Source organism: Cebus imitator, unplaced genomic scaffold (genome assembly GCF_001604975.1).
Source record: "Cebus imitator isolate Cc_AM_T3 unplaced genomic scaffold, Cebus_imitator-1.0 Scaffold260, whole genome shotgun sequence".
NCBI classification, from domain to species: domain Eukaryota; kingdom Metazoa; phylum Chordata; class Mammalia; order Primates; family Cebidae; genus Cebus; species Cebus imitator.
Window position 1 is genome coordinate 519,587 of NW_016107575.1, and position 13,094 is coordinate 532,680.

General features: G+C 37.8%; 1 protein-coding gene across 5 annotated transcripts in view; it reads left to right on the top strand.

Annotated features, from left to right (window-relative positions):
* The window catches only part of UBN2 (ubinuclein 2), a 102,625-nt gene that overhangs the window by 47,970 nt on the left and 41,561 nt on the right, over nucleotides 1-13,094 (top strand). For 4 of the 5 annotated variants that reach the window (XM_017499731.2, XM_017499726.2, XM_017499729.2 and 1 more), the window contains 4 exons: nucleotides 510-560; nucleotides 4,366-4,408; nucleotides 6,980-7,030; nucleotides 8,329-9,882. In XM_017499731.2, coding sequence (XP_017355220.1) covers nucleotides 510-560; nucleotides 4,366-4,408; nucleotides 6,980-7,030; nucleotides 8,329-9,882 — 1,699 coding nt within the window. The remainder of the gene's footprint in view (nucleotides 1-509; nucleotides 561-4,365; nucleotides 4,409-6,979; nucleotides 7,031-8,328; nucleotides 9,883-13,094) is intronic. The other variant, XM_037728249.1, reaches the window with a different exon arrangement.

Sequence of the window (13,094 nt, forward strand, 5' to 3'; positions counted from 1 at the left end):
AAAAAAAAAAAAAAAAAAGAGAGTGTAAAAATTAATAAACTTGAGTAGTTCAACCCATGATCTTAAAGTGCTCCATCTTATATCAACAAAAAGATCTGTCGGCCAGGTATGGTAGCTCACCCCTGTAATCTCAGCACTTTAGGAAGCCCAGGGCTGTGGTGAGAGGATTGCTTGAGGCCAGGGGTTCAAGACCAGCTTGGCCAACATAGTGAGACCTCTGTCTCTGCAAAAAGTTTTAAAATTAGCTGGGCATGGTGGCACACACCTGTAATTCCAGCTTCTTTGAAGGCTGAGGTGGGAGGACCATTTGAGCCCAGGAGTCCTAGGTTACAGTGAGCTGTGAATAAAACTCTCCATAAAATAGATTATTAAGTATACTGTACCATTATAACTTTTACTTGGTAAATAAGCAAGTAATAGTTGATTGAAAATTAAGTTACTTTAAAAAATAAAACAATTATATTATCTGCTATAAAAAAAAAATAATTGTCTTCTTTAAATTTTTGCAGAATGCTTTTTAAGGAAAGCCGGAGTGTTCATAATCATCTTACTTCTGCTCCGTGAGTAAATGCAGTCTCCAGATTGCTTCATTTATTCGCATTATGCACTTTAGTAAACAAAAATATCATTTATTAAATGCTAGTTGGAATAGGACTTAAAAAGATCATTTTGACCATTGACTATTTAGACTTCAAAACACAAATTGATCTCTTTCTTCCCTAGTATAAGGAAGCAGTGGCTTCCTTGGAAAGCCATATGGGAGTTCCTACCTACTAAATCCATACTGGGACACATAATGGCCTGGGATTCTGGTAGTAGGGAAGCAAGAAGGTTCAGAAGTTTTCCGTTGTTCCTGGGCCTTCTACCTGCCAGTCTTTTTCTCTACCTCTTAATGTTCATCTGCATTTGTCGTCTACAACCCCCTGCTGCCCTGAGCTTACCAGGACCGATCCATATGCTCATCCACCCTTGTTGTACTGCAGTGTTTTATTTTGCAAAATCAACCTACTCTTCAGGTCTTTCCTTGTGTTCAAAACTGGATATTTCCTTAGTGATATGATTACTAGAGAAGGATATTTTATCCCCCCATATACAACAAAAAGCAAGTTTTTTCTATTATTATTATGTTATTAACTGCTATAAAAATAATTCAACCGTTTTGGTTGAATACTGGTCAATTCCAGAACAGTTTTATTTTTCCCTACAACTTAGGGCTACTTCTTTGTAGCCTACAAGTGTGGCATTTAATAACCCTTGTATTAAAGCCAGCACAGTGGCTCATGCCTGTTATCCCAGCACTTTGGGAGGCTGAGGTGGGTGGATTGCGTGAGTCCAGGAGTTTGAGACTAGCCTGGGCAACATGGCGAAACTCCACCTGTACAAAAAATAAAAAATTAGCCACGCATGGTGGTATGTGCCTATAGTCCCAGCTACTTAGGAGGCTGAGGTAGGAGGATGGCTTATGCCAGAAAGGTGGAGGTTATAGTGAGTGGAGATCATGCCACTGCCCTCCAGCCTGGGGGACACAGCAGACCTTGTTTCCAAAAGGAAAAAGGGGAGGGGGTGGGAATTATTAAAATATAAAATTAGCAAGTTACTCAGAATTTACTGAATACTCTAATTCAGTATTCTGCTAAGAGATTTGTTTAACATCTTTTGGGCAACATTATAAAATTCCTCCTCTCCTTCTAATGCAGTTATATAGGAATTTTTTAGTTTTTAGGAAGGATACTTCATTACAAGAGTTAGGGAGTTCGTCCCCTCACTCCACACAGTCAGAAATCCACGTGTAACTTTCACTCTACCGAAACTTAACTACTAATAGCCTACTGTTGACCGCAAGCCTTACTGATAACATAAATAGTTCATGAACACATTTTGTACGTTTTATGTACTGTATACCATATTCTTATAATAACATAAGCTAGAGGAAAGAAAATGTTAATAAGAAAATCATAAGGAAGAGAAATTATATTTACTATTCATTAAGTGGAGTGAATCATCATAAGGTCTTCATCCTCAAGGGTCAACTGTATATCATCAGGGATGCATTGAGTTGGTTGTGGTTTTCAGTTCTTACCGTTTTTTTAGTATAAATTCTAAGTAGTTTGGTTTCAAATTATAGGTTTACTTTGTTGCAAGTGTTTTGGTTGTCTTTGAAATAAATTTTATATACATATGTATATATTTGTGTCAGTAATATTTTTGGCTTTAATTTCCCTACAGTAGTCCCTCTTATCCTCAGACAGTATACTCCAAAATGCTACCAATGGATGCCAAAACCACAGACAGTACTGAAGCCTACATAGACTATTGTTTCCTTTATATACATTCCTATGATAGATCGTAGTTTACAAATTGGGCACAGTAAGAGATTAACAACAGCAATAATAAAAGAGAACAATTTAACTCTGCTATAATAAAAATTATGTGAATGCAGTTTCTCTCTATTTCTGGAATTTTCCATTTAATATTTTCAGACTTCAGTTGACCACAGGCAACTGAAACTGCAGAGATTGAAAACTGTGGATAAGGGGGGCTACTGTAATTCTAAAGCCACGTATGCATTACATTTCAGGTACAAATAATGCATTCCTTTAATTCTAAAGGTGTTTACAAAAGATATGTCTGTGTCTCTGTCTCTGTCTCTGTCTCTGTCTCTCTCTCTCTCTCTCTCTCTCTCTCTCTTTTGAGAGGGAGTCTTGCTCTTTCGTCCAGTCTGGAGTTCAGTGGTGCAGTCTCAGCTTCTCAGATCACTGCAACCTCTATCTCCCAGGTTCAAACGCTTCTCCTCCTCAGCCTCCCAAGTTGCTGGGATTACAGGCATGCACCACCACACCTGGCTAATTTTCATATTTTTGGTAGAGACAAGAGTTTGACCACATTGGCCAGACTGGCCTGAAATTTCTGGCCTCAAGTGATCTGCCTGTCTTGGCCCAAAGTGCTGGGGTTACAGGCATGAACCACTGTGCCCGACCTCCTCCTCCCTTTCTTTTTTTTTTTTTTTTTTTAAAGACAGAGTTTCACTGTGTTGCCCAGGCTGGTCTTGAACTCCTGAGCTCAGGCAATCCACCCACCTCAGCCTCCTAAAGTGCTGGGATTACAGGCACTCCCAGCCCTTCTCCCTTTTTTGAGTAGCTTCATTATTATTATTATTATTTATTTATTTATTTATTTATTTTGAGACAGAGTTTCACTCTTGTTACCCAGGCTGGAGTGCAATGGTGCGATCTCGGCTCACCGCAACCTCCGCCTCCTAGGTTCAGGCAATTCTTCTGCCTCAGCCTCCTGAGTAACTGGGATTACAGGCATGCGCCACCATGCCCAGCTAATTTTTTGTAGTTTTAGAGACGGGGTTTCACCGTGTTGACCAGGATGGTCTCCATCTCTTGACCTCGTGATCCACCCGCCTCGGCCTCCCAAAGTGCTGGGATTACAGGCTTGAGCCACCGCGCCCGGCCCGAGTAGCTTCATTATTATTGTTAACTTTGTGTTTTGTTTAACTTTGTGTTTTGTTTTGTACCAAAAAGTAGGAATCTGTGGGATAAGTGGGTCTACAGGTCCTTTCCCTAAATGGCCTTCATCAAAAAAACTTAGAAAATTACTGTTGCCTAAATGAAGTTGTAAAGTGACAGTTTTCATCAGGATTCTTGTTAATCTAATTGATGACATTTTAGGCAAGTGAAGTAGATAAGGTGAAATATTTTAGCTTGTCAACACATTAATTATTCAACGAACATTTGGATATGTTGACTTACCTTGGAAATCGTTAGTTTTTTTTAATCTTCAGACTTTTTCATAGTTTTCCAAAAGTTTCAAAGTTTCATAGTAATTTTTCTTTCCCTTTTTTCTCCCTGTCATTTTGACTTTTTTTTTTTTTTTAATTTTTACATTACAAAATAATTTCTTTAAAAACTCAGGGATTTTTTGTTTTGTTTTGATTAAGTTAAATTACATTCGCACCTTCTTGGCATGGTTTAATTTGACCTTGAAGTTCCTTGAAGCTTTTTTTTAAACAGATAATTGTAAATTCTTACCAGTTTTTTGAGTAAGTGTGTTTAGGCAGCTTTGTTAGTTTTTGGGGTCATTTTACAGTTTATATATTTACATTTAATTTTTAAAAAATTTTATCAACATTTCATATTTTACCAGTTGTTTGGCCTTTCTTTAATTAATGTGAATTGAGGAAAATGTTGCTATATACTTAGTATAAACTGAGCATTTAAATACAGTTCCTTCAGAGAGCTTTCCAAATAGCAGAAGAAATTATTTACCACATAATTACAAAGTTATATGTTATAACTTTTTGATGAGCAATATGTAATATTGCTACTGAAATCGCCTTTTTAAATCATTTTATCCTAGGGCAAAGAAAAAGGTGATTCCTGCACCTAAACCCAAAGTAAAGGTAAGTCTTGAAACAAAATCTTTAATTAGTTATAATTGGTGAACATTGAAATACATTCCTAAGATGAAAAGGAAATACGGTATTTAGCAAAGGTCAGTAGGCACTATAAGATAGGTGTTTTCAACTTCGTGATACTCTTAGAACTTCTGTATTTGGGACAATAGATTTCTGTGCAACGGTGGGAAATGTGCATACGCTGGTTGTAAAGCTTAACTTTATTAATATACTTGGAAATGCTAGGTAAAGTATAACAAATATTCTTTCATAGCATAGCTGAGATTGAAAATATGTAAGAAAAATTCCTAAGGCCAAAAACAAAGAAGGAGCTGACAGTGTTAATCCATTGTCGTTGCCCTTGGAGGCATTTGGCACTTTGTGTCCATCACTTGATGGTTTCTTTTCACATTTCTTCTCAGAGCATAGCAGTTAGAGTTTCCTTGGGCTTGTACAGGTTGAAAATTGGGATGAAACCTGCATAAAGCTGGACCTTCAAACAATAACATCTTTTGTAAAAGAAAGAACTAGAAAAAAATGCAGCCACCAGCAGAGACACTAAGAAAAGTGTCTGTCTTGGAATGTCTTTGCTGAAAAATTTCCTTGCTTAGGAGTTTAATTTACACTCTCTGTACAATCTGAGAAAACCCCAAGCTAAAAAAAGTAACTTAGTTATTGCATTAGTAGTAACCCAGGACCACTTGCAAAAAAAAAAGCAAATCCTCCCTGATATAACATGCCAGGTATAAACCACATGACACCTGAGCCCCAAAGGCCTTCCTCCTATAAACCACATCAGACCTGAGCTTACAATCTGAAATACAGAATACATGAGAGAATAAGTTACTATGAGTGAGAATCAGTAGGAACAATAAAAACCCTAAGGAACAGTCCTAAAAGGGACAAGTAGTACATTTATGGAGCTCCATACTTAAAATAATTTTGCTTAATTTTTTTTTAATATTTAGAGAAATAGAAAAGAATAAAAAAATATCCTATGAAAACAGACAAAGTAGATTTGAAAGAGAATCAAAGTATAACCTCTGGAAGTAAAAACTATAATCATTTGAAATTAAAATTTTAATGAAAGCCCACACCCTTTGGTTTTTACACTTCGCTCTGTAGCCTTTGTCTCCTTGGTTTTTTGTTGTTGTTTTTAATAGATGAATTTCTTTGCTTGTAAGATTGTGGCCAGATCTCAATATTCATTATTCCGTGGCCTTCGTGCCTTTTTGGTGTTAGAGCCTCTTGAAATGTAATAGTCCTCTTTTTCTTTATCTTTTTTTTTTTTTTAAAAAGAAGGAATCTCACTCTGTCACCCAGGCTGGAGTGCAGTGGCGTGATCTCGGCTCACTGCAACCTCCACCTCCTGGATTCAAGCAATTTTCCTGCCTCAACCTCCTGAGTAGCTGGGATTACAAGGGCGGGCCACTCCCCCCCAGCTAATTTTTGTATTTTTAGTAGAGATGGGTTTCACCATGTTGGCCGAGCTGTTCTGAAACTGCTGACCCCATGATCCGCTGGCCTCGGCCTCCCAAAGTGCTGGGGTTACAGGCGTGAGCCACCGTGCCTGGCCAATAATCCTCTTTTTCTTAATAACCTGCTTTGTCTTCTGATCCAAATAATATTGAGCCAATCTTTCATTAAGTCTGTTGAGTTTAGACTTTATTTTGACACTTTATTTGTATATTAGAATACTAAAGTCTTAATACCCTCCATAAAGGATTGGTTACATTTTGATACATCTATTTAAACATGTGATTGATACAATAATTGGATAGGAAATTTATACATTCTAATACTGGATGTGTTAGGATATGGGTGAGTCATCAGGTTTTTTGTTTCCTTCTTTGTGATTAAATTACTTTTTCCTTTTCCCAAAATGGAAAAGCTATGTTGTTGATGTGATTTTTTGCTACTGTAACTCCCCATACTGTTTCTAGTTATAAAGGTAAGATAAGGAAATGCCTGCAATAGAAAATGCAAATAACACAGAAAAGTAAGGAGAAAAGTAAAAGTATCTATAAATTTCTCCTCAGTCAGAGAATAAAAACTCTTAGTTTTCTAGGACACATTTTCCTTCCCTTCTTTTGGAACTCTGTTCCTCCCTCCCTCCCTTCCATTCATCCATCTATCCAATCAGCTATCCATTTATTTAGTCTTTTATATAAATGGGATAACCTGCTTTTTTGACTAAGTTATATATCCTGGATAATTTTCTCTGCTAGTATAAATCTACACAGTATTCTATTACAGTGGGTTTGATATTTTTATAAATAAAAATTAATAATCAAAAAGTTATTTTTAAACAGCAATTTTATACTATTAATATTTCCAACATTTGGATACATTTCTTACCCTTTATCACGTAAGTGGATGGCGTATCAAAACAGACATGTCTCATCTGCATTAACCATTCTTCTTAGCAGACATTTGTGACCTTAATGCAGTTACACTTGTACTTCCAGTAGGCAATGAGGTTTTTAATCAGGGGTTTTAGAATAAAAACTTAGAAAAAGTACTAAGGGAGTTAGGGTATAATGGTATTCTTAACAGCTTGCTTATGTAATACCTTAGGAGGTGATGGTAAAGACCCTTCCTCTCCATTCTTTCCCCACTATGCTTAAGGTAAGTGCCATGGTTGTATACATCAGTATGTAACATAACACTCTAGGTTTGTTTGGTTTGTTTAAGAAACTAATTGAAGAGACTTGATATGACTTTTATGTCACACATTTTTGCTTCTCAATCTTAAAAATAAAATGAGTCAAACACTTTATATTTCTCTTTAAAAATAAATAGTTGCGGCCAGGTGCAGTGGCTCACGCCTGTAATCCCAGTACTTTGGGAGGCCAAAGTGGGTGGATCACCTGAGGTTGGGAGTTCGAGACCAACCTGACTAACACGGAGAAACCCCATCTCTACTAAAAAAAAAAGTACAAAATTAACCAGGCATGGTGGTGCTTGCTTGTAATCTTGGCTACTCGGGAGGTTGAGGCAGGAGACTTGCTTGAACCTGGGAGGTGGAGATTGCAGTCAGCTGAGATTGAGCCATTGCACTCCAGCCTGGGCAGTAAGAGTGAAACTCCGTCTCAAAAAATAAATAAATAAATAAGGAATAAATAAATAAATACTTGCTTTTTAATTATATTGCTCTTTGAATATTATAAACTGTGCTCTAATTCTTTTTCTTAAATATTAAGAAGGTTGATTCTTTGAGAAATAGACTCTAACAACTCTTAGGTATTCAGAGTTCTAATTCTTAATACCCTTGTTTTCTTAGCATAGAGCCCTGTTCACAGCAGATACTTAGTGAATATATGTTGAATAAATGAGAAATGAATAATGTATAAATAAGTTACAGATTCACCATAATAAATAGCATAATTTATATATGCTTGGATTGAGTCATCTGCCACTTCGACGTACCAGTTTTTCTGTGTACTGGCTGTAGGGTAGGGCAAACAAAAAGGCAGAAATGCATGGAAGCAGAAAGTGAAGGTCAGCCTCCTGGCAAACCATCCCAGGCAAGAAGGGGAGTATCTTAATGTAAAGGCCGAATTTCTCCTGAGTGCAGGGGAATAAAAAGAATAATCTGAACAGATGGATTTGGAGCAGGATTTGAAGATCTGATGCAGGTGAGGGAGGCCCATCAGTAATGTAACTAGTATACGAATGTTCCGTCCACTTGGTGTTAAGCTTACTAAGGTATGACAGGTATGTGTAATATATCAGATACTTTGTCTTGTGAGGACAGCTCAGTCAGGAACTCTGTCATCTCAAAAATTATTTTTGTTTTAATAGTCTCTAAAGATTTCCAGTAGAAAAACAATTTTAATTGTCATGCGAATCTTAGTTATTTAAAATTAACTTTGTAATTTTTTATTAACCATTTCTATTTTTTTCCATATGATGCTTTACATTAGGAGTATAGTCCAAAAAAGGACCAGAAAACTCCTTCATCCCTTGTGGCTCCAGTTAGCGGTCCTCCAACGAGCTCCAGCACAACTGCCGTTGCCGCAGCCAGCTCTAGCTCTGTACCAGCCCAAGAAACCATCTGCCTCGATGACTCACTAGATGAAGACCTTTCTTTCCATTCACCTTCACTGGATCTTGTTTCTGAAGCTTTAGCGGTTATCAACAATGGAAACAAGGGCCCTCCAGTTGGCTCAAGGATAAGCATACCAACCACAAAGCCTCGTCCAGGACTGAGAGAAGAAAAATTAGCAAGTATCATGAGTAAGCTGCCACTGGCTACTCCTAAAAAACTAGATTCTACTCAGACTACACATTCTTCAAGTCTTATTGCTGGTCACACGGGGCCAGTACCAAAGAAACCCCAGGATTTAGCTCATACCGGCATCTCTTCAGGCCTTATTGCTGGTTCTTCCATTCAGAACCCTAAAGTTTCTTTAGAACCTCTGCCAGCCAGGCTACTTCAACAAGGACTTCAAAGGTCAAGCCAGATTCACACTTCCTCCTCTTCACAGACTCATGTCTCCTCTTCCTCCCAAGCCCAAATTGCTGCCTCTTCTCATGCTCTGGGAACATCTGAGGCCCAAGATGCTTCTTCGTTAACACAAGTAACAAAGGTGCACCAGCATTCAGCTGTCCAGCAGAACTATGTGTCTCCATTACAGGCCACCATCAGTAAATCCCAGACCAATCCCGTGGTGAAATTAAGTAATAATCCCCAACTCTCCTGTTCCTCCTCGCTTATTAAGACTTCAGATAAGCCACTTATGTACCGCCTTCCTTTATCTACCCCCTCACCTGGAAATGGTTCTCAAGGGTCCCACCCCCTGGTTTCTAGGACAGTACCCAGCACCACTACCTCCAGTAACTATTTAGCCAAGGCTATGGTGTCACAAATCTCCACGCAGGGTTTTAAATCTCCCTTCTCGATGGCTGCCTCCCCCAAACTTGCAGCATCTCCCAAGCCTGCCACATCTCCTAAACCCCTGCCCTCACCTAAGCCTTCTGCCTCACCCAAGCCCTCTCTGTCAGCTAAGCCTTCGGTATCAACTAAACTTATTTCTAAATCCAACCCAACTCCCAAGCCTACTGTATCCTCTAGTAGTACAAGTCCAAATGCACTAGTAGCCCAGAGTAGCCACTCCAGCACTAACAACCCAGTCCACAAACAGCCCAGTGGAATGAATATCAGCAGACAGTCTCCCACCTTGAATTTATTGCCCTCTAACCGCACTTCAGGCCTTCCATCTACAAAAAATCTTCAGGCCCCCTCAAAGCTAACAAACTCATCATCCACTGGAACTGTTGGGAAGAATAGCTTGAGTGGAATTGCAATGAATGTACCTGCCAGCAGAGGTAGTAGCAACCTTAACTCAAGCGGAGCTAATAGGACTAGTCTATCTGGGGGAACAGGAAGTGGAACACAGGGTGCTACCAAACCATTGTCTACTCCACATAGACCATCTACTGCCTCAGGGTCTTCAGTGGTAACAGCCAGTGTGCAGGTATGTATCTTCTGTGCATTCATGTGATAACCAGATTGTTTAGTGTAATCTTTCTTGTGGGTAACTTTAATAAGCTTTTTATAATATGTGGATTGTTCTCAATAGGCTTATTACAGCCTACGGCCATGGGATATTCCTGATGCTGACATCACAGTGACAGGCTCGCTTGTAGATGAGGTGTTTGTTGGGATATGGGTTTTTTTTAAAAAACAAACAAAGGTGCACCAGCATTCAGCTGTCTGACAGTACGATGTGTCTTTGTTACAAGCAACCATCACTAAATCAACTTTAAAATTATTTGGAAAAGCACAACTAAAATGCATATTTCGAAGTTTCTCTCTTATCAAAGTCCAGAACAAAGTAGTAACTTAGGCATTTAACATTCACTTAGCTCTTCTCTTCCCTTTTTCTCCTGCCAACTTTATTGTTTTTTAATCAAATTTATACATTCACATTTTTTAAACATCTCTTCTCAAAATTTTTATTTTGCATTAATTTTATAGTTATATATAATTTTCTCTGTAAATTAGTTTCAGTAGGCAAGACGGAGTCTTGCTCTTTCGTCCAGGCTGGAGTGCAGTGGCACAATCTTGGCTCACTGAAACCTCCACCTCTTGGATTCAAGAGATTCTCCTGCCTCAGCCTCCCAAGTAACTGGGATTACAGGTGCCTGCCACCACTCCTGGCTAATTTTTGTATGTTTATTTGTTTATTATTTTGATAGAGTTTCCTTTGTCGCCCAGACTGGAGTGCAATGCCGTGATCTTGGCTCACTGCAACCTCCACCTCCCAATTCTCCTGCCTCAGCCTCCCAAGTAGCTGGTATTACAGGTGCATGGCACCATGCCTGGCTAATTTTTATATTTTTCATAGAGACGGTGTTTCGCCATGTTGGCCAGGCTGGTCTTGAATGCCTGACTTCAGGTAATCTGCCTGCCTCAGCCTCCCAAAGTGCAGGGATTACAGGCTTGAGCCACTGCACCTGGCCTAATTTTAAAATTTTTTTGTAGTGATGGGGTTTCACCATGTTGACTGGGCTGGTTTCAAACTCCTGACCTGAAGTGATCTGCCTGCCTTGGCCTTCCAAAGTGCTGGGAGCACAGCTGTGAGCCACTGCACCCAACCTGTATTTCATCTGTCTTCCATGTCATCTTCTGTTATTGTTTTCATCTCTCTGCCACTTCTTTGTATTCTGACACTCTCAGATTTGTCCTTTATGTTAATGATTTAGTTTAACATTTTTCCCCTGAAAGTAATATGTGCTCACTGAAGGCAAGTTTAGAAAAAAGAAAATAAAAATCACCTATTATCCCAACACTGTTTATGCTTTGTAGGTATGTTTTAAGACTTTTTTTAAACAAACGTGTTTTATATAATACTTCGTTTTATAACCGGCAAAAAAAAATACCGTTTTATGATATGCATGTTCTTAGATGATTAAATATTATTTGAAGACATAACTTTTATTGATTTATGGAATTGTGTTGTCTAAGGAAGTGCTCTTTGTACTGCCTCCTATTTATGTGGAACAGGAACATCTAATGAAAAGATTTTCCCCTTGCTATATGTCAAGATTTCCTGTTGTTCAATACAGTCTAAAGGTTGATATTCATATACATTGTATACATTCAATATACATTGTATACTGAAATCGCCATTCTGCCACTAATGTAGGCATAGGAATGACTTGATGCCAGAATTCTAATGTAGAACAAATTCAGGTAACTGGTAATTCACTAATTGAAATCTAGGATTAACTGATGTTTTATGTATATAAATTTACTTTCATTAGAAATAAAATAATAACAAATTGATATTAGGGATTTTATGTTAAAGTGAGTATCAAGATGGATTTAAAAAGGCCTTCACATATTAAAAAAGAAAAGTATATGCAAGGTTGGAGTTAGCCTGCATTACTGTTTATATTATCTTTATTGAAAAGTTTGCTCTTCTTAAAATTTATCCTTAATTTGATCAAAGGAATAAGTGAAAAGATAGCGTAAATGGTAGTTCCCTACCTAAATGGTTGTCTCCTCCTCCTAGGGTTAACTATTTTTAACTCTCTAGGCATTTTCTTCTTTGTGTTTTTAAATAAGAATAATAAATGGAAAACTCTTAATTTTACCAATTTTACTATAAAAATTTGGGGAGTTTTTTTGGGAATTAAAAATTCCCTTTTTATTTGCTTCGTTTTCCTTTAAGATTAAATCTTTGTTCATCCTTTGTCATCTCTATAATCTGTCAGTTCTATTTTGTTCCCAAAGATCTTCCTGTATTTGATCATTTATCACAAAAGAACCCATATACTGTCTAATGAATGATTGGTTTGTCAGCATGGAGGTTACTTGGCAAAATATGCCTTTCTGAAAACTACTCCTGGGTTTTCTTCCTCTCCCAAGTGGCTTTATGATTTGGAGACTGAAGTGTTCCTGCTTTCATATCGGATCCTTTTTTTTTTTTTCTGTCTTACTGTTTTGACTGAAGAAAAGGTTATTAATTGAATAAGGTCATTTCTACCCTTTTGCAAAACTAAGGTTCTTTTTGTTTTAACATAGCATCTCAATGAAGTCTTACCAGCTATCTTGTGGCCTCTAGAACCTGTCTATAGCTCTCCAACACTAAAAACAGATTTCCTATCTATGTCTGTAAAGCATTCACCTTCTGTCTGAAAGGCATCTGCGGGTGTCTACTCATTTGTAGAGTGAAAATGACAGTTCCTTTAACAAATGGCAAAAGTTAAGCTCCTTCTGTGTTTATGCTGTTAGCTCTGCTTGCTTTCTATTTAATAACTTTCTACACAGGGGTTTCCTCCTCTTTCTTATCCTTCAACTTACTGATTGTCTGTAAATCCTGTCTTTGCCACTTTATAATTCTAAACATCATTAATTCATTAAGCAAATGTTTATTGAGTGTTTACTATGTGCCAGGCACTCTTCTAGGTGCTGGGGAAGTAGGGTTGAACAGCATACTCAACATCTCTGTTCTAGGTAGGAAGACATGGAAAAACACAGGTTTTTTTATGTGGTAAATACGATGAAAAAAATTGTAGGATAGTATGATAGTGATTGCTGCTAACATAGATAAAGAAGTTGAAGAAGGCCTCTTTGAGGAGGTAACATTTGATCGAGAATTGAATGAGCAGAAGCCAGCCATGTGGAGAAAAGAAGGAAAAATAGTTCAGGCCAGAGGAAACAGTTGTGTGAAGACACTGA